This window comes from Citrus sinensis, chromosome 4 (assembly GCF_022201045.2).
Source record: "Citrus sinensis cultivar Valencia sweet orange chromosome 4, DVS_A1.0, whole genome shotgun sequence".
Taxonomy (NCBI): Eukaryota; Viridiplantae; Streptophyta; class Magnoliopsida; order Sapindales; family Rutaceae; genus Citrus; species Citrus sinensis.
The window spans coordinates 29,137,667-29,165,659 of record NC_068559.1 but is presented as its reverse complement, the minus strand read 5'-3'; the positions used below and the strand labels follow the sequence as shown (position 1 = coordinate 29,165,659).

General features: G+C 33.5%; 5 protein-coding genes and 1 non-coding gene across 17 annotated transcripts; 1 reads left to right on the top strand and 5 right to left on the bottom strand.

The window, feature by feature from the left end:
* Window positions 1–437: 437 nt before the first annotated feature.
* Window positions 438–3,687, bottom strand: LOC102619525 (ATP synthase subunit O, mitochondrial). The gene is made up of 6 exons (XM_006482820.2): window positions 3,483–3,687; window positions 3,220–3,270; window positions 2,741–2,984; window positions 1,578–1,690; window positions 1,053–1,139; window positions 438–957 (listed from the first exon to the last, which is right to left on the bottom strand). The coding sequence occupies exons 1-6, from the start codon at window positions 3,570–3,572 to the stop codon at window positions 829–831; spliced, it is 714 nt and encodes a 237-aa protein (XP_006482883.1). The 5' UTR covers window positions 3,573–3,687; the 3' UTR covers window positions 438–828.
* Window positions 3,688–4,792: 1,105 nt separating this feature from the next.
* Window positions 4,793–5,611, top strand: LOC107177638 (hypothetical protein). The gene has a single exon (XM_015531708.3). The coding sequence runs from the start codon at window positions 5,145–5,147 to the stop codon at window positions 5,349–5,351; it is 207 nt and encodes a 68-aa protein (XP_015387194.1). The 5' UTR covers window positions 4,793–5,144; the 3' UTR covers window positions 5,352–5,611.
* Window positions 5,612–7,294: 1,683 nt separating this feature from the next.
* LOC102619815 (uncharacterized) lies at window positions 7,295–9,929 on the bottom strand. Of its 2 annotated transcripts, none has more exons than XM_052440281.1 (6): window positions 9,388–9,929; window positions 9,239–9,294; window positions 9,071–9,117; window positions 8,368–8,952; window positions 7,894–8,065; window positions 7,295–7,654 (listed from the first exon to the last, which is right to left on the bottom strand). In XM_052440281.1, the coding sequence occupies exons 1-6, from the start codon at window positions 9,533–9,535 to the stop codon at window positions 7,511–7,513; spliced, it is 1,152 nt and encodes a 383-aa protein (XP_052296241.1). In that variant the 5' UTR covers window positions 9,536–9,929; the 3' UTR covers window positions 7,295–7,510. The 2 variants fall into 2 exon arrangements, with proteins under 2 accessions (XP_052296241.1, XP_052296240.1); XM_052440280.1 differs by having other exon boundaries at window positions 7,894–8,068; window positions 9,388–9,914.
* An 833-nt stretch (window positions 9,930–10,762) lies between these two features.
* On the bottom strand, window positions 10,763–14,958 carry LOC102620285 (E3 ubiquitin-protein ligase BIG BROTHER). 11 transcript variants are annotated; one of them, XM_025100589.2, is made up of 9 exons: window positions 14,730–14,872; window positions 13,765–13,816; window positions 13,462–13,654; window positions 12,791–12,995; window positions 12,487–12,521; window positions 12,268–12,312; window positions 11,721–11,848; window positions 11,238–11,346; window positions 10,763–11,158 (listed from the first exon to the last, which is right to left on the bottom strand). In XM_025100589.2, the coding sequence occupies exons 3-9, from the start codon at window positions 13,606–13,608 to the stop codon at window positions 11,108–11,110; spliced, it is 720 nt and encodes a 239-aa protein (XP_024956357.1). In that variant the 5' UTR covers window positions 13,609–13,654; window positions 13,765–13,816; window positions 14,730–14,872; the 3' UTR covers window positions 10,763–11,107. The 11 variants fall into 11 exon arrangements, with proteins under 11 accessions (XP_024956357.1, XP_052295168.1, XP_024956356.1 ...); XM_052439208.1 differs by lacking the exon at window positions 14,730–14,872 and adding an exon at window positions 14,883–14,958 and having other exon boundaries at window positions 10,766–11,158; window positions 12,767–12,995; XM_025100588.2 differs by having other exon boundaries at window positions 10,766–11,158; window positions 12,767–12,995; window positions 14,622–14,872.
* A 2,837-nt stretch (window positions 14,959–17,795) lies between these two features.
* Window positions 17,796–21,165, bottom strand: LOC102620926 (ADP,ATP carrier protein 1, mitochondrial). The gene is made up of 4 exons (XM_006482826.4): window positions 21,000–21,165; window positions 19,445–19,944; window positions 18,991–19,362; window positions 17,796–18,352 (listed from the first exon to the last, which is right to left on the bottom strand). Exons 2-4 carry the CDS (start codon window positions 19,931–19,933, stop codon window positions 18,056–18,058), a joined length of 1,158 nt encoding a protein of 385 aa, XP_006482889.1. The 5' UTR covers window positions 19,934–19,944; window positions 21,000–21,165; the 3' UTR covers window positions 17,796–18,055.
* A 2,605-nt stretch (window positions 21,166–23,770) lies between these two features.
* TRNAA-UGC (transfer RNA alanine (anticodon UGC)) lies at window positions 23,771–23,842 on the bottom strand. The gene has a single exon. It is a non-coding gene; the product is annotated as a tRNA-Ala (tRNA).
* Window positions 23,843–27,993: the final 4,151 nt, after the last annotated feature.

Genomic DNA, 27,993 nt, shown 5'->3' with positions numbered 1-27,993 from the left:
ACTTCAAAGAAATTTCAAGAGTACATCAGAAAGTATTATATTATATAATATATATATATATATATATATATATATATATATATTAAAAAAAAATTATAATATAATTAGTAATTATATTTAATTAAATTATACATAACATACGTGTATTAATTAAATATAATATCTCTTATATATTTTAAAATTTCTCCAACAATATTGATTTGAAATATTGATAATTTCTTATATTTTCTTATTATCGTTATTATTTTTAACACAGCATCATGCTGCAAAGCTATCATCGTATCATTTACAAGTCCTAGGAACAATGTTTTCTTCTTAATTTTTTACGGCCGATATCGGGCAAGGTTTTAAATACCATCCATACCTTATTGGCCTTCAAGGGGCTGTGCTGCAGCCTGCAGAATCTCTCTCAAGATTATAAGCCAAAGCCAATCATCTTGCCTTAAGAGAGGATCAAGAGCATATATTAATAAAATGCGAACACTGTCTTAGCAACACTATGTTCATCAAAAGAGCTTTTGTCCTTAAGAACCGTATCATGTGCAGGACCGAGTAATTATTTGAACACACAAATTATACCCTTAAAAGATAATGGTCCGAACCGAAACCCAAACAAAAAATGTTGCCGTCCATCAGAACCATTTGCCATGAAAGCAAAGTGATCAAGATGTGAATTTTATTTTGCCAATGATTCAATTCATTCAGAAATGGCGGAGCACAAGCAAACAGCACCAAACAAAAGCATGAATGGTTCTTTTACTTCTTGGAGCGTTCCAGTTGTTGCATAATCATCTTGAAAATTTGGGCCCTGGGGCTGTGGCAGCCTTTTTAGAGGGTGCCAAAATGAATGGGCTCACGTAGGAACCTCTCCATCTGCCGCGCCCTAGACTTAATGGACATGTCAAACACCTTTTGCCCAAACTCTACTACGAGCCCACCAAGAATGCTAGGATCAACCTGTGGCACAAACAGAATAGATTTAGATTTGCTTCTTCCCTCATAATCTTTAGTTTTGCATTGACGTTAAAATCATAAAGGGTGATATTGAGTACCTTCTGTTCAACCTTGACTTTCTTCCCTTGGCCAAGTGTCTCTTGCAGTGTCTCTTTCAACTCTTTCTCTTCTTCTGGGGGAAGTGGCTAGTACAAAAATACCACAGTTAATTAAGGGGGAAAGGGAAATTTACGAGTAATGATGCAGTCAATCATCAGGTAGATTCTCAAATTCCATAAACCATGCCCATGAAAAGAGTTATTTCCTTAAACAAACCAAGCCCAAGAAAGAGTTACTTGCGTAAACCAATCCAAATTTTCTATAGAGGAATAGAAAGCTTCAGACACGTCCATATCACAATAACATTCATACACATCAACTGAATGCACATGAGAACGCATTTCAAAGGTCTATAAATTCTAGAGGTGCAACAACACAGTGCTTAAACCACTTTAAGATTAATCAAGAAATTTTGAGAAAATTGGTTAGAGAAATGTTACGCTCAAAAGACTAGTTTTATAAGTATCTTAAAGACAGTGTAACAAGCTCTTTCCGATAGAAATTTACAATTGGAGGAAACTTACAATAACGGATGTAACAGTAACTTTTACTTCGCCCTTGTGTGCCATGGTTAACTCCACAAACCTCTTAGCGATGGTGTCTAAGTTTCTAAGCCTCCCATTCTCAGCCAAAACAACTGGTAGGAAATTATAAGCGTACTAGTGGTTAACAACTTTTCAAACATACAAATTTCAAGGAAAAGGGTAGAAGCAAAATTAGTATAGCCTTGTGTAATAACCCAGATAAGATCCAACAGTGATGAATAAAAGAATTACAAAAACAATTAGGACCAAAGTAACAATAACATAACTGCTATGCAATCGTAATGATATCAAGCAACCAATGCAGATAAACAGAAACTCCTAAGGCTGTGATCTAAATGCCTCACAATTTACAGCCTACATATTAAAAAAAAGAAAAAACTCACAATATAAAAAAAAGAAAGTACTATCAACTTGAATTTTATGCAAACCACCAAAACAAAATCCAAAATTTGTCTGAATAAAGCGCTAATCAATACTAAACATTTCTACAGCCCTTAATTCTCATTTTGGTGTTAATATCATACTTTTATAGCCTCGTTTATGTCAAAAAGCTGCCAAATGAAACCAAGATGCTGGGTGAAACTAATAGCAAGTACCTACTACTTATAGAACTTGTACAAATAATGGTAACCATTGAATAATCTTCTTAACATGATTCCGATCAACTGTCAGTCAACTGATGGAACGAAGAGTTGACTGGACCCGAACTCAGAAAGCCATCAATTTCAGAAAAATCAAGTACATATAGAGTCAAGGACTCAAAAGTAAATGATCACAAGAAATGGAGAAATTATGTCTTGCCCTAAGTAGAGAGAGAGAGAGAGAGATATAAGAACAGATGCCCCTAAAGAGAGAAATAGGAAGTTTGAACCAGAGCTATCTAATGAATTTACCAAAGAGATTCAAAACTTTACACATGAAAAGTAGCCAAACAAGAAAAAGGAAAATAGAAGGAAGTCCACAGTCTTGTCTGCTATAATGCAAGAAGAAACAGACTATACTTGAAAAAAAAAAAAATTACTATTCACGTATCATTTCAATATATATTCACATTCAGGAAGAATAAGAAGAAAAATAAGATTAAAATTCAGTAAAGAACAATTCCCAATTTTATGCAGCAAATATCAGTTACTACTACATACCCAAGAAGTGCTTCGTAACATCTGAAAATTTAGCCTGAGTACAGATTTCGTTAATGGCATTAACTCTCGTCTCTGCAGGCACAGACAAGTCCTTTGTGAACTGAAAATATGTATCAGCCTTCTTTGAAGCCTCAACAAGGTCAAGAATCTCAGACTCAACCTTCTCCAGTGCGTTAGTTTTCACTGCCGCAATGTACAGAGCAGAAGCATAATTTCCTGAACCTCCAAACAAAGCCAGGGGCACCTAAAATGAAACGAAGGACAACCAAATCATGGTTTAAACAAATTCCCAAGTCATAAAACCCTCAATGATAAAAACACATGCAAAGACATACTTAAGCCTCTTGCAAATTTCTATGTTCACAGACAAACTAATTCACAACAACAATGTAATCATCATCATGCATTGTGTTAACTAGAGTCTTATTGAAATCCCATTTCTTTTGGGATAAATAGAACAAAATAAGCTTGTCATTTACCTTAACTTTCTGCTCCTTCTGCAACGACGAAGTGGAAAAACCTTTCGATAACTGTAAGAAAAACAACAGGCCACGAATTAGAAAGTGATTTTTGGTCGCTAAGAAAATATATTTATTCATCTACGAGAATATTTAGCTCAGTCAAATGAAATCATTCCTCATAAAACTGTGAAATAATAGATTTGACCTAAGGTATTAATCGACGGATCAAATTCGCAAAACGGCAAAAACGAAGGAAACGTTTTGTGTGTTGCGATAGTTACCTGTGGATGAAGAGGGGATAGCTGAGAATTGGATCTGAGAATCTTGTTGAATACAGAGAGGCTCGATCTGATACGACTTACCGTTGCCATGTCCTAAATTTAAAAACCCTAATCTGCCCAGTTCAGGTATTTCTTTTTTACGGGAAGTGAATATGGGGGAAGGCTTTGAAGCAGAGGATAGTGAATTCGAGAGAGCTGCTTCAGTACTGCAGCGTGTATTGGAGTCGTTCGTGCAAGGGTAAATGGATTCTGACACGTTCACAGAATAGGCAGTCATCGGTCTCTTATCACTTAGACCCCTGATAGTTTATGTTTTTTCAGAATAAGATATGATTTGACAATGTTTTATTATGTAGATCCCTTTGTACAACGGCCTTCGTGGCTCATGAAGAGGCCGTCAATTTCTTACTCTCAGAAATTGCCACATGGGATTCTCCATTACCACAATTTTTAGATTCCAAAAAAAAGAAATGGTCCTACTTTCGTGTTCCTTTTTTCTTTCTTTTTTTTTTTTAATCTGCACAAGACAAATATAAGAAATAATATCTTTATAAACTGGTAGACAATTTCCTATTTATTGTATTGACCACTGCCACTCTACAATTGTCGTGCATTCAATAATAATTAATGTTTTATATCATCTCATTCATAACAAATAATTTAATAATATTAATAAATAAATGACACACCAATTAATCTTCTATTAAAATATTAAATTTTATCTTAATTTTATAAGGATTAGGATTCTCTTAGCTCTTTTTTTTTTTTTTACAAATCTTGTATTATTTATATTTTAATGCTAGTGTATGATTATAATTTAATTATTTTTATTTTTTAATTTATTAACTATTACCACATTAATAAAATTTACTCAGAAAAAAAATCATATTCAATTTTATAAACATATAATTAGCATGTCAATATCAGGATCTATCCATTTATAGTGGCACTCACATGAAAGTTTACATCCTTTACAATTTGCAGTGATACAACAATGGGAAAAATTCCAAAATGGCTTTAAATACTTAAGCATGGTGACAGCGTCTATCCACCACATTGACATGGGCAAGATAGTTTTGTCCTGTTGGAAGGATATTATTATCATGATCATCTAAAAAGAGAGCTGATAACTGTTATAGCAATAAAAACTATATTATAAATTGGGATATTAATTTTATATAATTTTTAAAATTTTCCAAACAAAGAGTTATCCTTTAGTTTTTTTTTTTTTCCCCTCATTAAATTATGAATCGTAATGTCAGTACAATCAATAAGCGACACTTAATCCTTGTTATTCTTATCATAAGAAGCAAATACATTTAATATATATATATATATAAATAGGAGTTGACTCAGATCATCGGCAGGTAATTACCAGCCCCCCACAACGCAATCACCGGTCATGCGCGCACCTAGCAATGAACTTTCTTCAACTTTTCATCTTTCTCTAAATTTCCAGAACTCTTTTCCTCTTCTTTGAAGCTTCTCTCTCTCTTTTTTTTTTTTCTTTTAAATTAAAATATTTATATACAAATCCAAATGTTTATGCTCAGAAGGCCAAAGTGAAATTTCCCAAATCATTTCTTTTTCAAAAACTTGAAAAAAAACAAGAGCTCCGAAATCTCTCTGTACTGGTTGTGTGGGCTTATTAATTTATTGATAATGCTGCAGCTGTTTTTCACAGTGGCTTTCTCAGCAGTTCCTTTGACTCTGTACATTCCTCCACTCAGAAGCCTCAATCTCTTTGTAGAGACCATGGAAGATTTCTTGAGGGAGTCAAGAATTTACACCAACAGGCTCTATCCACGAGCACGCTTTGTTTGGTCTAGGGTCTTGGATTGCATCCTCTGCAACCTGCGTTTAGATTAGATTGATTATTGGGTCAACAAGATCTAAATGTTTTACTTAATACACGTGTTAGGCTTGTCTTAATCTCTTGAGTGTTAATTTTGTTGCTGTTGCAGCTTTGTCTTTGTTGTAATTGCGGGAGTATTAATAATGTTTGAGCAACGAATGTTCATTCATATTCTTTTCTTTTGATCTTTATGTAGTAGTGAACTGGGTGGTTTATTTTGGTTGGTGATCCATGTATGGAAGCAAGAATAAAACTATGGCCTTTTGTTTGATTAGACTTTGGAGATTAATAATTATGATGTTTTTTTCCCCAAGTTCAATCAGCTATTATCATTTGCCATCTGCAGGTACATGATAAGCACGTCCAGGTTTGGTTGTTTACAGAGCTTGGGTGGTGGGTTTGGATAAGGGTTCCTCAGTTAGGGTTCAGGTTCAGAACTTGTCTCTGTGTTGCTGCTAATATTAGAAAAAGAAAAGAGAGAGAAAAGGGGACACCTCTAGATGTGGCTGGCTTTATCTCGAATAAAAGTGAATTTCTTTGTTATTGCTCTTGCAAATTAAATACGGCGTTAGGCACCTAGCCACCTAGAGTTGAAGTTTATCATCAGTTCATTCACCCAACTTTTTATTCTATTAATTCTGCCTTACTAGTTGAGAATCCAAAAAGTTTACGAATCATAATGAGTTGAAAAGCTGAATGGGTTTGAATCAGATCAAATGGACAGAAATTATAATAAATTAGAATGATAAATGTGTTGAAATAAATAGTAATCAGAATAAGTTAGAGAATAAAAGTGGAGAATAAGAATTAAAATAAGTTGATTATTTAAACAGTTAGAATTAGAATCAGATTGAAAATAAGTATTATTATTATTATTAACAATCAGAAGAACAAGGATAATAACAATAACAACAATATAATAATACTTTAATTGAGGACAAAAGTGGAGTTATAAAATTTAAGTGAGGTAAAATAGTGAGTTCAAGTAATGAGAAATTAACTCTCTATCCCTGTGAAAATTAAATTTTTATTCTTTAATCCAAAAAATATATGAGTCCCATATATTTCATTCTTATTCTCCTTTTATTTTAATAAATAAACATACTATGAGAGTAATGATGGATGATATTCTTACATTTCGACATCACAGATTATCCTTCAATTTTTTTTCATCTTTAAGTTATAAATTATATCATCACAGTTAATTAAGTTTTCTTTTTCATCTTATACATACTACTAAAAGATGGCAATCGTCCTAAAATACTTATTAAATCCACTTATAATTTTTTTTTCCGAGAAGGCCCTTATATTGTACTTAAATGAAGGTTTAAACTTATCACTCTTCGGTCATCGTCCTACTAGAAACAGCGGATGGAGGGCAAATAGATATTCATCGGAGGTGATTGAGTGAGGTTTGAAAGATTTCTTTTATACTTAATTATATGTTTATAATCATCAGTTTCCTATCTCTGCATTCTCTAGCTTTCATGGGAATTACAGAGAAGATGAATACATGTTGATAGATATTGCTATTTTTCAATCCTTCAGCCCTCATCTGTTTATTCTTATGGTCCATTTGGCATATTGTATTAAATTATGTCTAAATCTCATGAAAAAAGGAAACTAGTAATGAAGCCCATTTGAGAAAGTTCTATTCAATTACTTACTAAATTCAGCACAAGCGAAAGTCGAAGATAATGTTTTGCAAGTTCACATGCATTGATTTGGACGCGCTACTAAAATTTCTCATTATCTTGAAGGATTTGATGGTAATCTTTTCTTTTTTTAATGTCTTCTAATAAGTATAAACGAATATAGGATGTGTTTTTAACTTCATTTATATTATGCGATGAACCTTTTGATCTATTTTGCAATGGGTAAATATGGCTAAAAAATGACTCAACCGGCATAAGCTGCTTGCTTAATGACTCAACTTCATCCAGGACAAAAGTGATGGTAAAAGGGTACAAACAATAATTTTTTATTCACTGAAAATGAATTTCAGTATAATTATTGAATACTTAGTTACAATTATAAGTAACGAATGAATCAGTGAGGACCAAGGACTACATGGTAACAAATTAACGGATGGAATAAAATGAAAAGAATAGAGATCTTTCAGGGTTAAAATCAAAGAATGAATGAACTGTATTTCTGGCAGTGTTCAGCCATTTTAGCCAGATAATGTGCAAGGCTTCAAGAACCAAAATACATTCAAAGCTCTTGCTTCTCTTCCTTCGACAACTGAATTTGAAACACTTGTTCCTTTATTGGTAGGTGTTTTCTGCTCGAATACCTCTTGAAGGATTTTCCTCTCCTGATCACCAAATCATCACTCAGTATAACACAGTAAGCGATCGATCAATCAATCAATCAATCAAACAAACAAAGTACAGAAACATGGAATTAGTTTCCTTATATCCTCACCAAAGCTTAAGATGTTTAATACATTATTTAAAAATCTTGACTTTGAGAATTCAATCTTTGATGCATTTTGAAATTCCTAAACTTCTAGCCTTCCCATGTGAAATAGAATGAAGCGTTTAGCTTGCATACCATAGACCTATAAGTGGAACTCTTTGAAGAGGTGGTTTTGGTGGCTGAACGAGTGACAGAAAAGCATTGAGGAGAGGGAGGATTAGTTCGGATTTGCAACAGGCGCTCATCTCCTTTCTTCTTTACATTCTCTAAATTCAGAGAGACTGGGATGTTCTCCACCTCATCAAATCTTCTGCACAATGTAGTGAACAAATATTTAGTCACTAGTATTATAGCAGACGCAAGCATGCGGCAAATAAACATGCGTATTGATTTACTTGGAATGTGATCATGAAAAGTCTTTCTGTTCATTATGCAGAAAACATTTTCAACAACTGAAGAATGTGACAAAAAGTGTTGAGCTGCGCAAAAGACTCCATTGATTTATGGAAATAAAATCAACTCGAAATACTAGCAGCACCACCTATACACAAACATGATATTCATGTAACATAACAATTAAACATAAAGATGGAATGAAATTGAACTTACTTATTCCTTCTCTTCCTGTCCTTGTTACCACTTTCCCCATTGTCTACACCTCCAGAATTCTCTTTATCCATCTCAAGCAATGGCTTCCTCTCCTTTTCTTTCTCACCCACTGCACCTCCAGAATTCTCTTTATCCATCTCAAGCAGTGGCTTCCTCTCCTTTTCTTTCTCACCCACTGCACCTATAACCTCACAAGGTCTCTCATTCACCACCTCTTTCTTCTCACCCACTTGTCTGTTCTTCTCATTGAACATCTCCGTGTTCTCTCTCTCCCTTGCTCTTGTAGCCAATTTCTTTAACTCATTGCAAAAGTCAGAAATATGATTCAGTATATCCTTCCCCACAAACAAATTCCTAGCTGAAAGTGTGCTCTTTAGTCTTGGCAACAACTCATTATTTTGTGAAGTGTCATCCATCAGTTTATTCTTTTCGCTGGTTGATTTAATGGACATTTTCATGGGCTCAACTTGATTCTGTGGTGTTACTGAATTTGGATTCTGATTTTCACTATTGTCACTGAATTTGAGTTTTTCATTAGATGAAAATGAAGATTGACTCTGTCCTCTTCTCTTCAATCTTGCATCTCTAAACGCAAAAAGCAAGCAAATAAACTAGTAAAGCATGAGAATCTTTTACATGTGCAATTTAATCTTGAATTTACTTGGACAGATAAAATAAAAGAAGAAAAGTCTCATATTGGTACCTTAGGTTCCTATCTCCAAATGGAAGCCTTTCCAGCGATCTTAGAAACTACACCAAAGATAAAATGAGAAAAATCATTTAGTCCAAGAGTTTGCTCAGCAAGATTTATGTGAAACTAGAGAAAGAAAGAAAGAAGGAAAGAAGGGCGTATAGAATTTGAGATTAAAACCTTGGAACTTGGTGGGGTTTTAAGGAAATCCTCAGCTGTCTTGGGATGGTTACAATCTGTAATTAACAACGAAGCATCACATTGATTTAATGAAACATGTTAACAATTTTAACACACGAAATGAAAATTGCAAGAAAAAAACTGGTTACCGGGCCTACAAAACCAGGCTACATCATCGACAGAAGCTTGATCAGGGGCCAAGAGATCAACCCATTTGGGTGCGTTGATGTTCTCATAGACACTGTCTTCTACAAACACCGACTCTATTCTTTTCCAGTCAATTTTCGCTGGTTCCATTTCACAGAGAGAGAGAGAGAGAGAGACGGACGAAGGTTTCAGAGAAAAGAACGAAGCACCCAGAAGTCAAGAAGCAAATGCTGGGTAGAGAAAGATTGGATCTCTAGAGAAAGAAACAGTAGACCCACAAGTTAAGGTAGCTGTATTGAACAATGAAGAGAGAGGTGTAACGGTCATTGCCTCTGGCAGAGATGAGGGAACGTTAGTACAGTTTCTAACCGTTGGAGGATTTGTTAAGTTTTTTTTTTCTAACTCTTTCTCTTTCTCTTTCTCCTCTCTTTCGTGAGCATTATTAATTTAATTGTAATGGATCTGGGAATACTCGTACCTACTGATTGTTTAACAAAAGATGATGTAATTAACAATGTCACTCGATTAGCGAAGAAATTTCTACTCTCTTTATTTTTTACCCTCCAAAAAAGGGAAAAAAAAATTACACATTCGGCTTTCTGATGGAACGAGGGCCGGCTCCAGGGTATTGAGGCCTTTAGCCAAAAAATTTATATAAGGCCTCCTTATATTTAGTAGTTTCAACACTCAAAGAAATATAAAAAAATTCAAAATTTAATTAATTATTTATATATTAAATAACAATTAATAATATAGTAAGAAAATTCAAAAAAGAAAAGTAATCAATAATTTTTTTTCTTTTAAAAGTGAATCAATAAATATAATAATTTTCTTTATAGAGAAAAGCATAAGAAATTCTATAATGTTAAATAATTAAAGTTTTTAATTAGATAAAAAATTTAATTTTTTTGGAGGAAAAACTGATAATGAATTAGTAGTTAATACTATTAATTATAAGTTTTTGACATTACGGTTTTTTAAAATCTTAATTGCAAGATAATTATCAATTAAAGAGAGGCCTAAAAATATGATTTTTTATTATACTATATTAATTTGAGCATATTGAGGAAATACTACAAGAAAAAATCTTTTAACATATCAAGACTAGGCAACCACGATGAAGCATTTTTAATATATGGACCCTAGACGACCGTATAATTTGCCTATACTTAAAAGCTACTTATGACCACAATGGGACCTTCTTAATATACGAGCCCTAGGCAACCGCATACTTTGCTTATACTTAAAGCCACTCCTAGATGGAATAATACTAATGAATAGTAAGCCAACGACGGCCGCAATGATTTTCGTCATTGGCCCATTAAAACATGCCTTTAATCAGTTCTGCTTGATGTTAGTTATGACTTTAATCATGAATTTAATGAGAGCCGAACATAATGCACATCTCAACCCTTATATTTTACTTGTACCCAAACAAGATCAAGTTTTAGTGAAACAAAAACTTAATATAATAATAGCCACTTCGAAAGACTGCATAGACAGGGGCATTCACATCTGTACTATCACTAATAAACACAAAATCAGATTTGAAATTCACATTCTCTTACTATAGGAGTGAGATGAGGGGGCTTTCTTTTTCTTTTCTACTGAACAGTGTACGAGCGGGATATGATCATGGTCCTTGACTGGCCCTATGTGTACAAATTGATAAAAAGGGGAACAGTGAAAAGGAAAAAGAACATCTGGTTTTGAATTGATGCATTAATGCCTTGATTCGTCGCCAAATACCTCGTTGTTGCAGATTGGACATATCTGGCACAGAATGTTTAAGATTAGTCACCTGATGAAGGCATCAAAGAATGTAATTGTGTTTCAAAGCTAAACCAGTAACCTTGTTAATGCCAAGCCATTTGGTGATGCATTCAGAGTGATAAACATGCCTGCATGGCAACTTCATTTGTCGGTCTCCCCTTTTGTACTTCATTTGGCAAATCACACACCTATTTTGAAGAATAACACCATGTCCATCAAAGACATATCTAGAAAAATAAACAAGCAATACCGGCTGTTTCATGCAATTATGTTCTAGGTTTATGGTTAAGATAATAAAATGTGACAGGGACAATGAGGTGAATCCACAATGTCAAGCGTGAACGAGCCATTCAGTCAAATATCAAGTACGACAATGGTTCTGCAGAAACATTTGAATCAAATAAATATACATTCATTTAAAGACGGAAGTAAAAGATGGTGGCAATTGAGATTGTAGCATGATGAAAAAGTATAATAACGGGAGCCAAGTCATAAATACTGGATTTTAGATGTAATTGAGAATGGCATTTTTCAGTAACATTTTCATAAGCAAGAATGCTACCTCTCCCCAGATCTTTTCCTTAAGAATAGGTTTCCAAACTTGTATTTTGAAGTCGGAAGCAAATTAATTTGCTCCTGTGAAAGACCTCGGCTTTGAGTTCCAACTGTCTCGCCCAAGTCAAGTAATTCCTGCAAACGGAAAAAAGGTGACAAATCAATATGATCATGTGCAGGCTGCAAGATTCATGAAAAATTCCAACATCGAAAGACAACCCAACTTAAAGGGAAACATGCATCTCTGATTGAACATCACTGGCCCATTAAATAGTTTCTTTCCAACTTTTATCCATTAACAATTTTATTCAACTTGAAACCAAACTGGTGGTCCTAAACAACGGTAAATATCAGCTCTATTTCTGGGAGATAGCATATAACAATAAAGTAGCACAGATAGATATCATATCATATGCTCCTCCACAAATGCTAGGACAGGGAGAACAGTAATAGTTTCATGAAGCTTTCCAGATGAAGAATGACAAAATGTCCTGTTCACTAAGAGATGAAATGTGATGCATCATAAGCAAGGGGGTGGGGAACCAAAAGCAAACCTCATAGGTCATGTTATCAGGATCAACGTTATCTTGCCAAACAACCTGATACAAGTAGATAAAATTATGATCAATTTTCTGTATAAACTCATGAATGAAACATTTGCAGTACTGGTTTCTTGTCTGTTTATACTGATATTAGCATCTGGAACTTAGGTTTTTGTAGCTCAATTATAAGCCAACACCAACATGGTGTACATCAGCAAGCATGTTTCATACCTGAGAACTGTTGCTACTCTGATGATGTGGACTACCTGCAAAAGAAAATTATCAAAAGACTAAAACAGCAATTAAGTCATGAGATCTTGAAGGAGTAAAAATTGACAAGAATTGAATAATAGTGCCCCCCCCCCCCCCACCCCCCCAAAAAAAAAGAAAAAGTCCTCAGAAACCAAAATGATAAAACACTGCTTTCAGCAGGCAGATATGAAATATCCTCAACAGCTTTTACTGGCTATTATACTCGAATGTTTAATTTTTTTTTTTTTTTTTTACTAACATTCTTCAGGGGCAGTGTGCACACCCATGACTGCTTCTCCTTCGGATTGCACATCTGTTGTTGAGGGCTCTACATTGTTCATTGTTGAAGCATACTCCCAAGTCCTCCTGCTTGCTTCTATTCTCGGCAAATGATCATTTACCTCATATGACCCATAATAGTAATTACTCTCCGGACCTGAAAATCCAAACTTGTATGGATGCATATTCATTGACCAGTACACATTTTCCTGAGGAAAGAACATAGATATTTTGAGTAGAAGTAATATCATAGACCATGTAATTAAATGTAAATATAAAGTTTTTCAAAAAAAAAATGCAAATAGAAAGAATTCCACACTGACAATTAGAAGATATACACAGTAAATCCTTTGTGAAAAATTGAACACTGGAGTTCAGTTGAAAGCAAAACCACCATCAATGACCATCAACACTAGTCAATTCCAGGAATCACCATGAATGATTTTCAAACTTTTTGGTAATAGCTTCACAAACAACCGCATACAGATCATTGAATTTACTTCTCAGTTTCAAGAAAAAAAAAATGAAGTCATAAAAGCATCAGTGCAAGAATCGACCAGCATGGATCTGACAACCTTCCACCAAAATAAACGCCAAAAGCATGAACAACCTAATGGTAACCTTATGTAATACAAATTGCAAAATTTTCAGTGCTTATGCACAAAATCAGAATACCTGATCATGAATTGGTCCTGTCTGTGCATAGTTTACCGGTGCGTGAGTCAAACCTTCAAAGAAATCCATAAAACTTTCCGTGACAGTGTAAGCAAAGCCAGTATCTATGTAATGCACCTCCATCTGTCTACTACTGTTTCCGTTCATTTTGAACCAACTATTTCTACCCCCAACTACGAAACGAGCTGCAAAACTAATCATAAAAATGAATGACACCAAACAAAATGAAATATAACAATGTTGGGAAAAGAAGGAACTTTTTTGACAAAGCAAATCATTTTCATAGAGTTTCGTATTTCTTACATTATACTATAGGGGGTTTTGAGCTCATTCAATGTCAAAGCAAGCTACGCAACTGCAAAAGGACAAAATCCATATCAAGAAAGCAAGCTACACAACTGCAAAAGGACAATCCGTATTAAGACCAAAGCCACTTAATTTTTAAATCATAATATGTATATTTAATTGAATCATTTCCTGAAAAGAAAATGCAAGTACATAAAAAAAAAAAAAAAGGAACTAATCTAAAAATGTATCATATTTAAATAAATGCATAAGGCTAAACACAGAAAAATTAAAGCCAAAGTGACAGCTCCTTCCCCCTCGAAACTCACAGGAAAAATAAAACAGAAGCATATTGAAAAATCATGACTTGAAAAAAAGAAGAAGTTATTTTCCTCAGTTTTCCCCGTAGCCAAATACTGAAAAAAAAGAGAAAAAAAAAAAGAGAGGAGTTTTTTCGAAAAAAGGAAAAAGAACTATTTTGAGCATTAATTGCAATCACATTCATAAACATTGACACAAAATCATCAATAGTTACTCCAATTAATTAAGAAAAGGACTCAAAGGGACAAGTTAAAAAATCAACAAAAAATTCACAATATATCGCCACTCACCGTGCGTAAACAATTTTAGAGCAGCGGAGAGCGAGAGAAACTAAGATCGAAATAAACCAAAGAAAATTTAAGAAGAAAAAATAACGAGCAATTACAGCGCCGTTTGTTCAGAAATTTCGACTACATTCGTGTAGAAGAATAGAACTATGTGTAATTTATTTATTTTTTCGTTAAAGGAACCGACGACAGAAAAAGAAATAGAGCAAAACCAGACCAAAAAAATTAAATTAAAAAAAAAAGAGAGAGTAAAAAAGGAGAAATTACGGCGCCGTTTTGGTCAGAGGTTCCGACTGCATTCGACAATGTTTCATGAATTAATAACTTATAAGAAGAGGAAAGAGCAGAGGGAGACGAGAGAGAGAGAGAACCGACAATGAACAAGAAGAAGAGCTTGCTTGCGTTGGCGTTGTGTGTGAAGAGAGAGAGAGAGAGAGAGAGAGAGAGAGAGAGAGAGAGAGAGAGCATCAAAGTGAAAGTGAAGGAGGAAGTGTAGCGTCGTGTGTTCTGTTTTTGTTTTTCACTTACTCTCTTTCTCTCATTAAATCCACTTGCCTCTTTTTGATTTTCTGTTCTGGCTCTTCCTCGCGTCGCTTTTGACGCTGCTGCTGTAGTTTTCCAATTTTCCGGCACGTTATGTTTTTATTTTTTTTACCCCCTTCTCACACGTGTCTTCTTCTTCTTCTTCTTTTTCTAATATTAAATTTCATGTAAATACACGTAAAAGATAGTAAAAAAAAAATAGTGTATTAAAATATTAATTACATCTGAAAAGCTCTGTCATAACAAGAGTAAATAGTTTGATCACTGGGTCTGGGTTAGTACACTCTCATCGTAGAAATGTTCAAAGTTTGACATAACACAACGAGCAGAGAAAAAAAAAATGATTATGTTTTGGAAAATTAAACAAAGCTAATACAGCTATTTATTATGATTTCTTGGGAGAAAAAGAAAAAGAAAAAGAAAAAGAAATAGTAATCCAGAAAGAAAGATAAAGCCATTTCCACAGCTTGTGAAGGTGAAATCTATTCTCTGGCAGCATGCATTGACCAAGATCAAGGATACGTACACCCTTCAGAAGCTTACAAACTGCTCACCTAAAATCATCACAAATAAACCAGTTTGGTCCCCATACTGCAGCGGCAGCTTTGTAGTTGTAAACAAACAGGATACCGTTTAAATATTTTCTTTGCTTTTTTATTTTTTTGTTTAAACAGTTGAAGCTATCACTTTTAATAAACTCTGCCTGCTTTTGTATTTAATTGGTTAATGTTAAGTAAAATTTGGTGGGAACGAAAATAATGGTTGGCCCCAACTGATGGCTGATGCAATTAAATCAGATTAAAGTTTCTGGTATGTTTTAAGGACTTTGGATTGTTAATAATTAATAATGTTTGTCCTTCTTTTTTTTTTTTTCCCATTTTGTTTTTCTTTCTTTCTTTACGGACGCATTTTTCCCGAAGAGGAAAAATTAACAAACCCAACATACTTTATGGAGTAATGGGAAATTGGAATTATCAGTAAACACTAGCTGTCTCGCCAAAAATACGTAAAAGGAACCCAATTCATATATGGTTCACATCAATGTTTTGTTTGTTACACCCTAAAGTTTCATTTTTTATACTCTAAATGTTATGATATTATGCATAACATATGTATATCATAAGTTAAGAAATGGTAATGAAAATTTGAGAGATTTTAAAACCTTCAGATTTTTTTCAACGAAAAGTGGAATAGTGCAGCCATTCTCATTTTCTTCTTTTCTCATAAGTCATACCTCATAAAAGAAAAGAAAAGAAAAGAAAAGAAAAGGAAACCATTGTATTATTGGCACGACTAATGATATGGGAAATTGGTACAGTTCAAAATCCATTTCTTTGTTTTTATATAGTAATTGCATATGGTTGAAAACGGATCACCAAACCAGCTGAAATCATTAAGGGTTTCAAGATTATTAGGTCACGGGGCTTGGCATTTGGCAAGTTGTCATTTTCACTTTTCAACAATTGAGGTGAGCAGAAAACGTATATTTTATCTCTTAGAGAATGCAATAACTAGAAATTAAAAAAAAAAAAAAAGCAGTGAGTTTTATACTTTTATCTCTTAGAGAATCCCAAGGAAAATAACATATATTTCTCTATGCAAAAATGGCTTATGCATTAAACTATATATATATATATATATAAAAGTTAAAGAATTAGAAAACCAAATATGGCTGGCCGAACAAGCTTTTGATTTGGCATTCCATGAGAAAACTGTATTTTGTTTAAATTATTTTTTTGCAATAAAGTTGAAGATGTATCTTCATGAACTACAGTAACAATGCAAGATTAGGGTCCACAAAAAATTCATTAAAAGAATACCCATGAACAAAAATTAATTAGAGTTAGATTCTAATGTTATGAGATTTATGGGACCAAGGAAGCCTTGGCTGCACGCAAGGAATTGATAATTTTTTTTAAGCAGTTACTTTTCTCACACATACACATGGAAATTGGATTTGCAAGCACTGAGAAAGAGCTGTCTATCAGTGTATGTATTTGTTTAGGACTGTAATGTTTCTTTTTCCTTTTCTGGACACAAGAATAAATCAATGGAACATCAAAAGCTAGTCAAAAATAGGCAAAAGAATGGTAATGGGCATAGGAATAGGATACACGAGACAGATGACTCTTCGAAGAAGCAGCAGTAAATCTCCAAGGTGATGTATTCTCAGTCAACTCCAATTAAAGCAAAGATTAGTTTATACAATGGGAATAAAATGCGAGTTGAATTCTTCTTATTCCAGCATCTATTATGGGCCCATACACCGCTAAAGGTACAAAATTCCCTATCGTTGCTTTCAATTTTTGCACAGGTCCAACCCCAAAAAGTAAAAGAGACACGGTGAATCAAAACCAACCAAAAAATATTTGGCAGTGCAATTTGGGCCCACTCAGTTGCCAAGCCTAATGAGCCCATCAAATCATCATGCTTTAACGATGGAGATTGGCTTTACCACTTTGCAAATTCTCAAGTCCATATTAGTTTAGTTCTCAACTCGTTTCTCTTTAACTTGCGGAAAGAAACAGAAAATAGTATATTAACTGGCAGTAAAAATTTGAAAACATGAGATTATTCAACGGGTTCGTGTTTCTCAGATTGTAGAGCAACATGTCATTGTGAATCAACTGGCTCAGAACAGAAAATTCATTAAATAGTTTTGAAAATTCTACAAAATCAAGAACTATCTTTTAAGACATGAAAAGTCTGACAAAATCTATCTTCCGAAGATAAAAGTATCTGGACATCGATCAACGGTTCTCGAAACATTCCTCTTATCGAGTAAAAACTGACGATAAGTTTTTTCGATAACACAAGTTGGAACAAATTTGGCATGACCAAATTTCAAGCAAACTAATAACAAATGAGAGCTGGGATCCTGCAAGCGGAGGCACAAACTTAAAAGCAAAATGATGTTTAACTGATCAGAAAAAATCACTAGTACATTGAAAATATTTCCTCAAATCATGTCGAGCTGTGTAACTCGAGTGAATCAGGTTTATGCAAAACAAAATTTCCATCCAAAACTAAATTGTTCAGGGGGTTCTTGCTCCCCCCAAAAGAGTGAATTATTAAAGAAGACTCCTCTGCCGGAAAAATTCTCTGAGTATCAGATTTTCATCAATATCTAAAGCTAAAAAAACCAAAGGGAATATGCCTTAGGCACCGCCAGAGCCATATTTCTTCCCAAAGACAATTAACTGCAATTTGTCATAACCAGCAAGCACACCGGCACCTGCAACAGCTCGGAGGATGTTTGCTCCAGCACCCTTGAAGAGAGACTTAGCACCCTCATTCTTCAGGATCTGAGAGAATGCATCAAGAGAGCTCTTGTACTTGACAGCCTCACCAGATGTCATCATCATCCTTCTACGGACAGTGTCAATTGGGTAGGAAGCAAGACCAGCACCATTAGTGATGAGCCACCCAAGGGCGAAGCTAGCAAAGAAACTATCCTGAAATAACCAACACCAGAAAATATGTCAAGAACATGAAAAGATAAGGTTGATTATTCCATTAATCAAAACAGTATAAATGCTTAAGATTGCCCCCACTGTGTAATTCCATCCCACTAATTTTACACAAACGATGAATCAAAATCTAAAACATTCTACATGAAAACCAACTTGCTTGCATCCACTGACTTAAGACTTCCTAGAACAAAACACAAGAATCTAGATCACCACTCAACTAACATTGAAAATGAAAACATCACTCAGTCTCAAAGGAAGGCAAAAGATGCATAACTTGATTAAAACAAGAAGTGTGTAACATCCGTTCTAAACAACAACTTTGGAAAATGATCGAAAAGTCAAACAGGACAAAAAAAAGGTTTGGAAATCATAACAAATCACATCCAAGGTACTTGCCTGCAATAATTATTGCTATAAAAGAAAAATAAGTAGGTTAAAGGGGCACCACATGAATTTCAACATGCAAATATTGCTGCACTGAAACCATGATTAATACCCATTGCCAATGTACAAGCAAACAGAAATTGCAATAATAAAATATAATGTATAAATATAAGCCTATTCTCTACCAAATAATCACATAAATCAATAAACAAAACATATCAAATTAATGTACCCACCTGCAACTTTCCAGTCAAGACCACTGGCTTCAGAGAATCATACATGCCAAAGTAAAGACCACGGTACACAATGATTCCAACACATGAAATGTTGAAACCACGGTAAAGCCCAGCAATGCCATCAGATTTCAATGTCTTTCTGTAGACATCAACCAGCCCATTGAATTGCCTCTCTCCTCCCTTCTTCGCAGCTTTGGCATCATTGGCCAGACGGGTACGAGCATAGTCCAAGGAGTAAACAAAGAGAAGGGATGAAGCACCAGCAGCACCTCCTGATCCCAAATTACCAGCAAACCATTTCCAGTAACCATCCCTGTCTTTCTTGAAGTTGAAGAGCCTCTTGAAGTAATCCTTGAATGCAAAGTTCAGGGCCTGATACAAAATTTGAGATAAATATGAGCATAAAATTAGTCAGGAAACATACATTAAATAAATAGTTTTAACAAAAGGTTACCTGAGTGGGGAAGTAACGGATAACATTAGCGGTATTTCCTCTCCACAAAGCAACAATACCCTCATCCTTCATTGTACGCTTAAAACAATCACCAATGCCCTTGTAGGGTTCAGATAGCCTACCACTCTTGATCATCTCATCTTGGTTTTGAATCAAAAGCTTAACACGCTCAATGGGAGCAGCAGCTGTTTTGGACACAGCAGCAGAAACTCCACCCATAAGGAAATCAATAGCAAAGCCTGCAAAGCCTTTCTCAGCTGGGGCTTGGACGCAAATAGCAGATGCAGTTGACGGCACCATAGATAGATCGGTTGTAGCTGCACTGACTATGGGGTATTGGAATGCAGCATTGGAGTAGTTCCCATAAGCACCACGTCTTTGGTACATGGTTGGCCTTTCATAATCCTGAATATTTTGGGAAAGGCTGGAATGAAGGAGCTGTCCAGCTACCTTCTGCATGACGGAAGGATGTTGAACCTGATCAATCATTGTGACTTTTCCTGCAGAATTGAAACAAACTTTCATTCAAAAATTGGGTTGATACAATGTAGAAACCTACGCATATCAATTCATAACACACCAACAAGCAATCGTAAATGTGCTAAAATAGTTCATAAGCGGAACAAAAGACCTCTTAGCAATTACAAAAAGTTATCAAGAATGTTAATTGGAGTAAAATATCAGAGTGAACAAGAACCCGTTAAGCAATCATTGAAAGATACATTATCACGATTTTCAAATAAGCTCTCAAATGTTGACTGGGGAATAATATAAAAGGTAATGTAAAATTTCAAAAAGGTGTGTCTAGTTGTTGTGCTAACAATAACCTACGATGATCTAGAAACCAGCACTTGTGATATGGGAAACAAATACATATCATCTATCTAATTTTATGACTGAATCCTCCCAAGTTAAAAGTAGCACTATTGCCTACGACGTAAGGAAAAGCAACATCCGAACAGCAAACTTATCACGACAAGAAAACAACAGAAGCATAAACAGATCTGAATCCTCCATACAGTAAGACCGCATGATTGTGATCTGAACATAACAAAAACTTGAGAAACTATGAATATTGAGAAAATTCTAAATGTAGCACTCAGCATATTTGATTAGTCACGCTAACACTCACAAAAACTTCCCGATCAAATATTGTGTAAAATAGATCTAGACAAGTATATAACTAATTAATTAACAAATTTAAAGACAATCTGTGACAAATTTTGGAAAAAAAAGAAAGAATGAAACACAAAAAACACAAAATGACAAAATAATAAAAATCATAGAACCACATACAAGAGATAACAATAGATCTATTTAATCTCATTGACTAATAATAAGATCTGAACAAGCTTACAAATAAAAATTACGCTCAACTAAATTTCAGCAAAGACAAAGATCTAACAAACTATTAAGCATGTCATTCACGCGCGTTTCAAAGAAGCATTAAAAAAAAAACATTAGCAGATCTGAAGCAGAAACGAGTCGACAACCAAGTAAAATAACAGATCTGATAGAATGAGATCGGACGGTGGAGAGTGATTAATGTGTTTACCTTTGAAAAATGACAGATTGGTGTCCGCCTCCCGCTCTGCTTAGAAAGGAAAGGCGTGCGAAAAGCGAGAGAAGCAGAGATATTTTGCTATTTTGTGGTTGGAGGCCGGCGTGCTTTGAAATGAGCAATACTCGCTTTTTATTGCCGCTACATGTGCGGTTTTGCATGCTTTCACGCGTGTGAGGGTGAGAGGGGGGGTTATTCGTTGTATCCGGCGGGCTACGTGCGGGATTTCTGGAGCGTTGAATTTGAATATTAGATGCGTCTATTACCGTCTATCTTCGTTCTCATTTGTAGGCCTTGACCTAAGTGAAAATTTTGAAAAGTTGACTTGTTGATTAAAAAGCAGCTTGACGGTGACGTTTTGATGCAATTTTGCTTGTGATCATTTGCGCGGTGGCTAATAGATATCCCATGTGGGTGAGCTAAGACTTTTCTTTTTTCCGCCTTTTTTTAGAAGGTGAGCTACAGTACTTAATTTAGACCTAGCAAAATTTGTGAGCGCTTAATTATTTGATACGAATACAACATAAATAAATATTATTAAATTTGATAAATTTATTAAATAAGTAGAGTTTGAGTCGACGCGATTTGTTCTGATGTCTGGTTAGAGTTAAGGTTATTGATCTATTTGTTTGATTAATGACAAGATTATATTTTGTATTCTAAATTAATTTGTAAGTTCTTGTCATCAAAACTCATATATTAGACATGATTTTTTTTTATAAGGATAAACATATACATAGTTTTTCATTTATAAAATTTTATTTAATTTTAAAATTACAATTGTATAAATGTATAAAATATTAGTAGACATGTTTGTTCTATAATATTGATATATAAGCTTGATTTGTCAATTTTGTGTCTAAAAAGGAGAAAAGTGGAAATTGAAACTTAATTCAGGAATCAGGCTGATTGAGGAGATCCGATTACTCTTCAGCCTCGTTTTGTTATTGTTTTATTTATTTATTTATTTATTTTTAATTGCAACATTACAAATCTTCTAATGCCTCATATTATAAAATCTATTAAAACTTTCTAAAATAATTATAATATACCTTTTTAGATTATTAATTTTATACAAAACAATTTCAATATAAGCTCTTAGAAATACTCAATTAAAACTTAAGAAACCAAAGACTAAGTGTGTGTTTGGTAATGTTTTTCAAATTCTATTTTCTGTTTTTTGAATTCAGAAAACACCAAGTACGTGTCTGGCAGATTGTTTCTGAAAATATTTTTAAAAATATAAAATTCATTATAAACTTTTAACAAAGGAAATAAGAAAACAACTTTTTCTTAGTTTCCTTATTTCCCAGTACAGTATTAAATTTCAAAATGAACAACTTCATCATCTCTCAAAATAATAATAATATCAACAACAAGTTGTTGTCGTCGTTATCACCATCTAAAAAATCAATTTCCTCAAAATAATCTTTTCTTTTTACAAACATTATGATATTTATGTTTTTATATATTGATTAAATCAAATAGGTAGATTTTATCATTTTTCTTTAAACAAAAAAATAAGATCACCCAATTTATTCTTAAAAAAATAATAATCAAATTAATTAAATAATAAAAATGATTATACATTACTTAATATGAAAATTATTCTGATAATAATTCTTTAAGAATATTCCTTCCGAACGTGTTTTTCTTTTTCTCATTTTCAAGATTATTTTTGAAAATGATACTGTACACATTTTTAAAATTTTAAAAATATTATTTTCATTCTCATTTTTATTTTATGAAAACAACAGTAAGAAAAAAAATACCAAATGGACCCTAAGACTCTAAAGAGTCTAAAGAAAATAAACTCTCATTGTGACTGATGAAACTCAAATGTACAGGAGGTGCAAGCCAATCTGCTCAAGAAGCTTTGGCAAATTAGTTACATCATACTTGATTGTTACCCAATGTGAATATTCGACTCTTTCTCACATCAATGGACAAGAAAATAGTATACCACGAGGTTATGGGTGATTATAGTGTTTAAATTATATCCTGAACATTAAAAATTATATTATAATTTAAAATTTTGACATTGGATTATCTATCAAAACACATTGGTATCTAACTATTATTACACATACAAATGCAAATAAACAATATTATATTTTAAAAGTATGTTTGAAAATGAAATGCTCTGAGTGCAAATCCACATTTGTTATAAAATTGAATGATCATTGGTTAAATATAGGTAGATGATTAGTGGCTAAAATAATTTATTATTGAGGAGGGATTTTTACTTCACCACATTTTTTAAATTTTAAAGTGGGTTTGGGTTAGATAACTGGGTATGGCATGGTTTGACAATAGTTCACACAAATAAAAAAAAGGTTTTCTCAAATATTAAGGGATTGAGTTAACTATTCGATCAAATAATATCGAGCATTTTTCTTACCTCTTCTTGAGAAATAAGTGGGCTGTTTATTTGTAAAATTATGACAATTTTACATGTGACAATCCCACCAAGATATCTTTGTTAGTTCGAAGAATCAAATTTTATGAGGAATATAGCGCGAGATAATTGAATTTGGTTAGATATTATATAATTGGTAAATAAGGATTGATTTTTTGCCAAAGTACCAATTTTTTTAGGAACATAGCAAGAGAGAATTGGAATATATTGTCAATCATTCAAAAAAGAGAAAAGTACAAATTTTTTAGGAATATAACTAAGAATTGGATTTGATTAGATAGTCCATGGTTGGTAAACAAAGATCCATTTTTTTTTTTTTACTAAAGTATGGACAATAAAAAAAAGATGGAGATGCGGGGGATCGAACCCGTGCCTCTCGCATGCAAAGCGAGCGCTCTACCATTTGAGCTACATCCCCCTTTGAAATTGAGTTTAATGCTTATTTTATTAGTTAATGTAGTTCTCCCACTAACGAATTCTTTTGAATCGTGTGTTCACCAGTTATATAGAATGAATGTTGGGCTTCAATTTGAAGAAAGTCATCCTTTATTACCTAATTGTCAGCCGTTGATGTTAATATGTGAAGAAAATAACATTCTTAGTTTGCAGATTTAATAGTTTGTTAACTTCACTCATACATGGAAAACGCCATAATGATTGTTGTGTGAGACTTGAATCAGTCCCTTACTCAACAAGTATCTATAAATAAATACTCAACAAGGTTTGAGCGGTGCCCTCTTCGCTATTTGTTGATTCCAATCTTGATTGGGTCCATATGAATCAGCTATTCGACTACAAGTTGGAGTTTGGACCCATTGAAATGACAAAATGAACCGTCCAAGTCCCAACGAGAAAATTTTCTATGAATGTCAAAGGGCCAGGGAGCAAGATATGTAGGATGATTTGGGTAATTAATTAACCGTTGTTTCAGTAATTACAACTTGGTACAGCACTTCAATTTGCATATGAAATATAATCAAAATTAGAGGTAATCACCTCTCATGCACTCTTTCTCGATGTTGTATCAATGTGAGGATTGAGTGTAAAGTAAAAAGTGCATCTAATTTACTCACACATAGCTTCAGGAAAGAAGAACAAATTAAAGAAGTGTTCGGCACTGTATCTCGTACGACTTGTCTGTTAAATTTATGAGATTTTGTAATTAAATTAGTTTAATTTTGTTCCCCACCATGGGTTACTTAGAACTAAAATAGCAGTCAAACTAACCAAAAAGATTAATAGTATAATCAATAGCAAGATGAGAATAATTGGGAATTCGACGTGATCGACCGAGACCATCAAATTAACGAGCTGGCATGCACGACCTCAACACTGTCAGTCATACCAATAATTTGTATGTATTTTCTCAAGTGCACGCTTTAGTTGTTGTGCTTCACAAAATTTTAATTTACAAGTAGTTGTTAGTTGTTACAGTCATACTAAAAAATTAAATATATGCATATTTCGAATGAGAGTATTTAGAATCTCCAGATAGTTTTTATATGTGCCACCGTTTCAGTTTTCATTCTTTGAGAAAGGTATTGTTAATGATTTGTATAAAGAAATTAGAGGGTAATTATTCATCGATCACTCGTCTTTTATTATGTTTTCTTTAAAAATATATAATTTTTTTTCTTTATAGAATTCTGTCTAAAATTTATAAAATGTATCATTATTCTATTACTTTCTAAACTCTGCATGAGATTTTAACTGAATATTAGTAAATAACTATTTTACCTCTTTATGTAAAATTACTATTGCATCCCTAGGTAAATGATAAAAAATTAGATGATTTCGATTATTCTTTGCAACTTAGATATTAAATAATAAATGAAACAAAATAGTTAAAAGAATTAAAATCCCAACCTAATCCCAAAATCAATCCAATAACCAAATTAAAAACAAATGCTAAACAAAAAAATTAAAAGAATTCAAGCAAAGCAATAGAGAGAGAGAGAAAAAAAAAAGGCATCACTGCAGTAAGACACAACGCTAATCTTTAATCTTATTCAAAACAAAACCAGCATTCTAGCTCAGTCTCTCTCTCTCTCTCTATTTTTTTATTATCAGTCTCTTTTTGTTCTCGAACAAAAATTATATATCTTTACTTTTTTTTAACAAGAAAAAAAAATTGTAGCCTCTTCTCTTGCCTCTCACTCATTGCTGACTTCAACCACGATCAGCCACCATGGCATAGCGCCACATCGTTGGATGCTAGATTTGATAAGATCTAGCACCTTCATTCCTCACTCTGCCATGCCTTACCACACCCCGCCACTGCCACCAGCTGATGTTTGCCAACCATGCATCTTTTTATTATTATTTGATTGTAAATTAAATAAATTTTAATTTTGGTAGTGTGTGGTTGTTGAGTCAAGGTTAGGGCTGAGCACTGTTCTTTCAATTGAATTAAAGGATTTTCACTTTGATAAATTGTGGCATTTTTTTTGTTTGATTTAGAGATTATTTTTATTTGTTAAAATTAAATGAGAATTCTATCTTTTTGACGTCATTAAATTTTTAACACAATTTAGACAATAGTGGATGATTGAAAATGATTTCCACTGAAGGTGGAATAGTACCAAAAAAAAGATTTATATATTTTGAAAAATGTCCTAAAAAAGGGTGATTCGTACAATTGTCCGAGATTGAATTATAGTCCGATTATGTTGGAACTGCTCCACGATGGAACGCTCATTTATAACCACACGATTAAAGTAATAATGTGTTTTTTACTATTTATTACTTTGAGTGTGTGGCTGTGATTCGCGCTCTAACATAGCCATGACCATTGAATTATTTTCAATTGTGTACTTTTCAAAGAATTATATTGCCTTCCTCGATCGCGGCTAGTTGATCAATTACCGCCCCTTTAGGCATAGAGCGGAATTCAAAAGAGAAGTTGGGCTTTTAACATTCTACTTGCCCACGCCCAATATAACCGGCCGTCAATTGTATTTTCCATTAGTAGCGTGATCAGTAATGCACATCAATATTTTCCGGCTGATGTCAAGGCAAAGCAAGTCATTAATTATTCCTTAATTGCCATACATATACCTATGTACATACACACACACACATGAGAGATTCTAAAATACCTTTGTTATACTACACCCTTATGGCATATATGCATATATGCAAGTCATTTCACACTCGATACGCGGGATTTGTCTATTCTTGATGTCTATATGCCTCAGACTTCGACTGTTAATTAATTAATTGTTACATTGAAGAAATTAAAATAACATTAATTTTCTTTCTCAGCGTTGCAGATCGATGTTTGTTGTTTTGTTAACTTCATATATGAAAAACATCATAATGCATGAATTGAACGTTAATATATATGCTCTTAATTTGTACTATTGTGTGATACATCTGAATCATAATTTTTATATATTCCGATGTAGAGTCTTTCGTCTTATATTTAATGGAATATAATAGAAACAAATTCTTACACGAGAAAGGGCTTTACGGTTACATCTCTTTCAGTTATAATTCCAATTAAAGCTCAGACTTGAGACTAATCAACTGGAATTCAAGTTGTCTTGATCATCCTTTCATGGGTCCTCATTGGGAGGTCAACTTTCTGCCACACTATCCCTCTACTAAGTATCTTAAGTGCTAACGACTTGAAGTAATAAGCTAATTTTTTGTCTTCTTTGTAGGGACTATAGTCGTTGGCAAAATGATGTTTTTTTTTCTGAGGCAAAATGATATGTTAATGTTAGCCTTCTTAACCATCCATTTACTGCACCCCTATGTCTTCATGTGTTGTGAATTTTGATGGAGAGAAATTAGAAAATTGCTGGTGCTGCCACAAGCCAATTGCATGCATTTAAGCTAAGAGCTTGCTAGAAGTTAATAAAACACCCTACTTAACAGCTAGGCTTAATTGAACTGATGAGATCAATCATAGAGACATCATCTATCGATTATTAATTTTGACAAATTCCTCAGCAAAGTGCAAAAGGTGATGGTAAATGAAATCTAGAAAAATAATTTTTTTAAAAAATTTTATAAAATCAGCAGAAGCCAAGAATTTTTTATTTTATTTTATGCATACATGCATAAGGTTAGAGAACTACCTTGATTTCATGTTGAAGATTTGAAGAAGATGACTGCAATCTTTTTTACTGCCACTATTGAGATCTACAAAATATGGTTGCAATCTTCTCTGTCATCTTCAATTATCTCTCTCACATATGTGGGCATGTAGAGAACTCTAATTGTCGAGGTATGTAGAGAACCTTAATTATTGGGCGTGTGGAGAATCCTAGTTACCGTGCAGGAGAAGGAAAACCTAAAATTGTATCTTTTCTTTTTCAAGAAAACTTGTAAAAGTCATATTTCTATTCTAATTTCCTCTCCTTTATATATGCATTTATTAGAGTCAGAGTTTAAATAGGAATTGAGCTAGTAGAGGGACTGCAAATCTATGAGCTTTCTAACTTCAACTTAATAGTTAAGACCTAATGATCTCATAACAAACTAAAACTACTAAGTTAATTTCAGGCTATTCCACTAAAAATCCAAAGTTACACTCTAGTACCCATACAATTAAATAGAAAC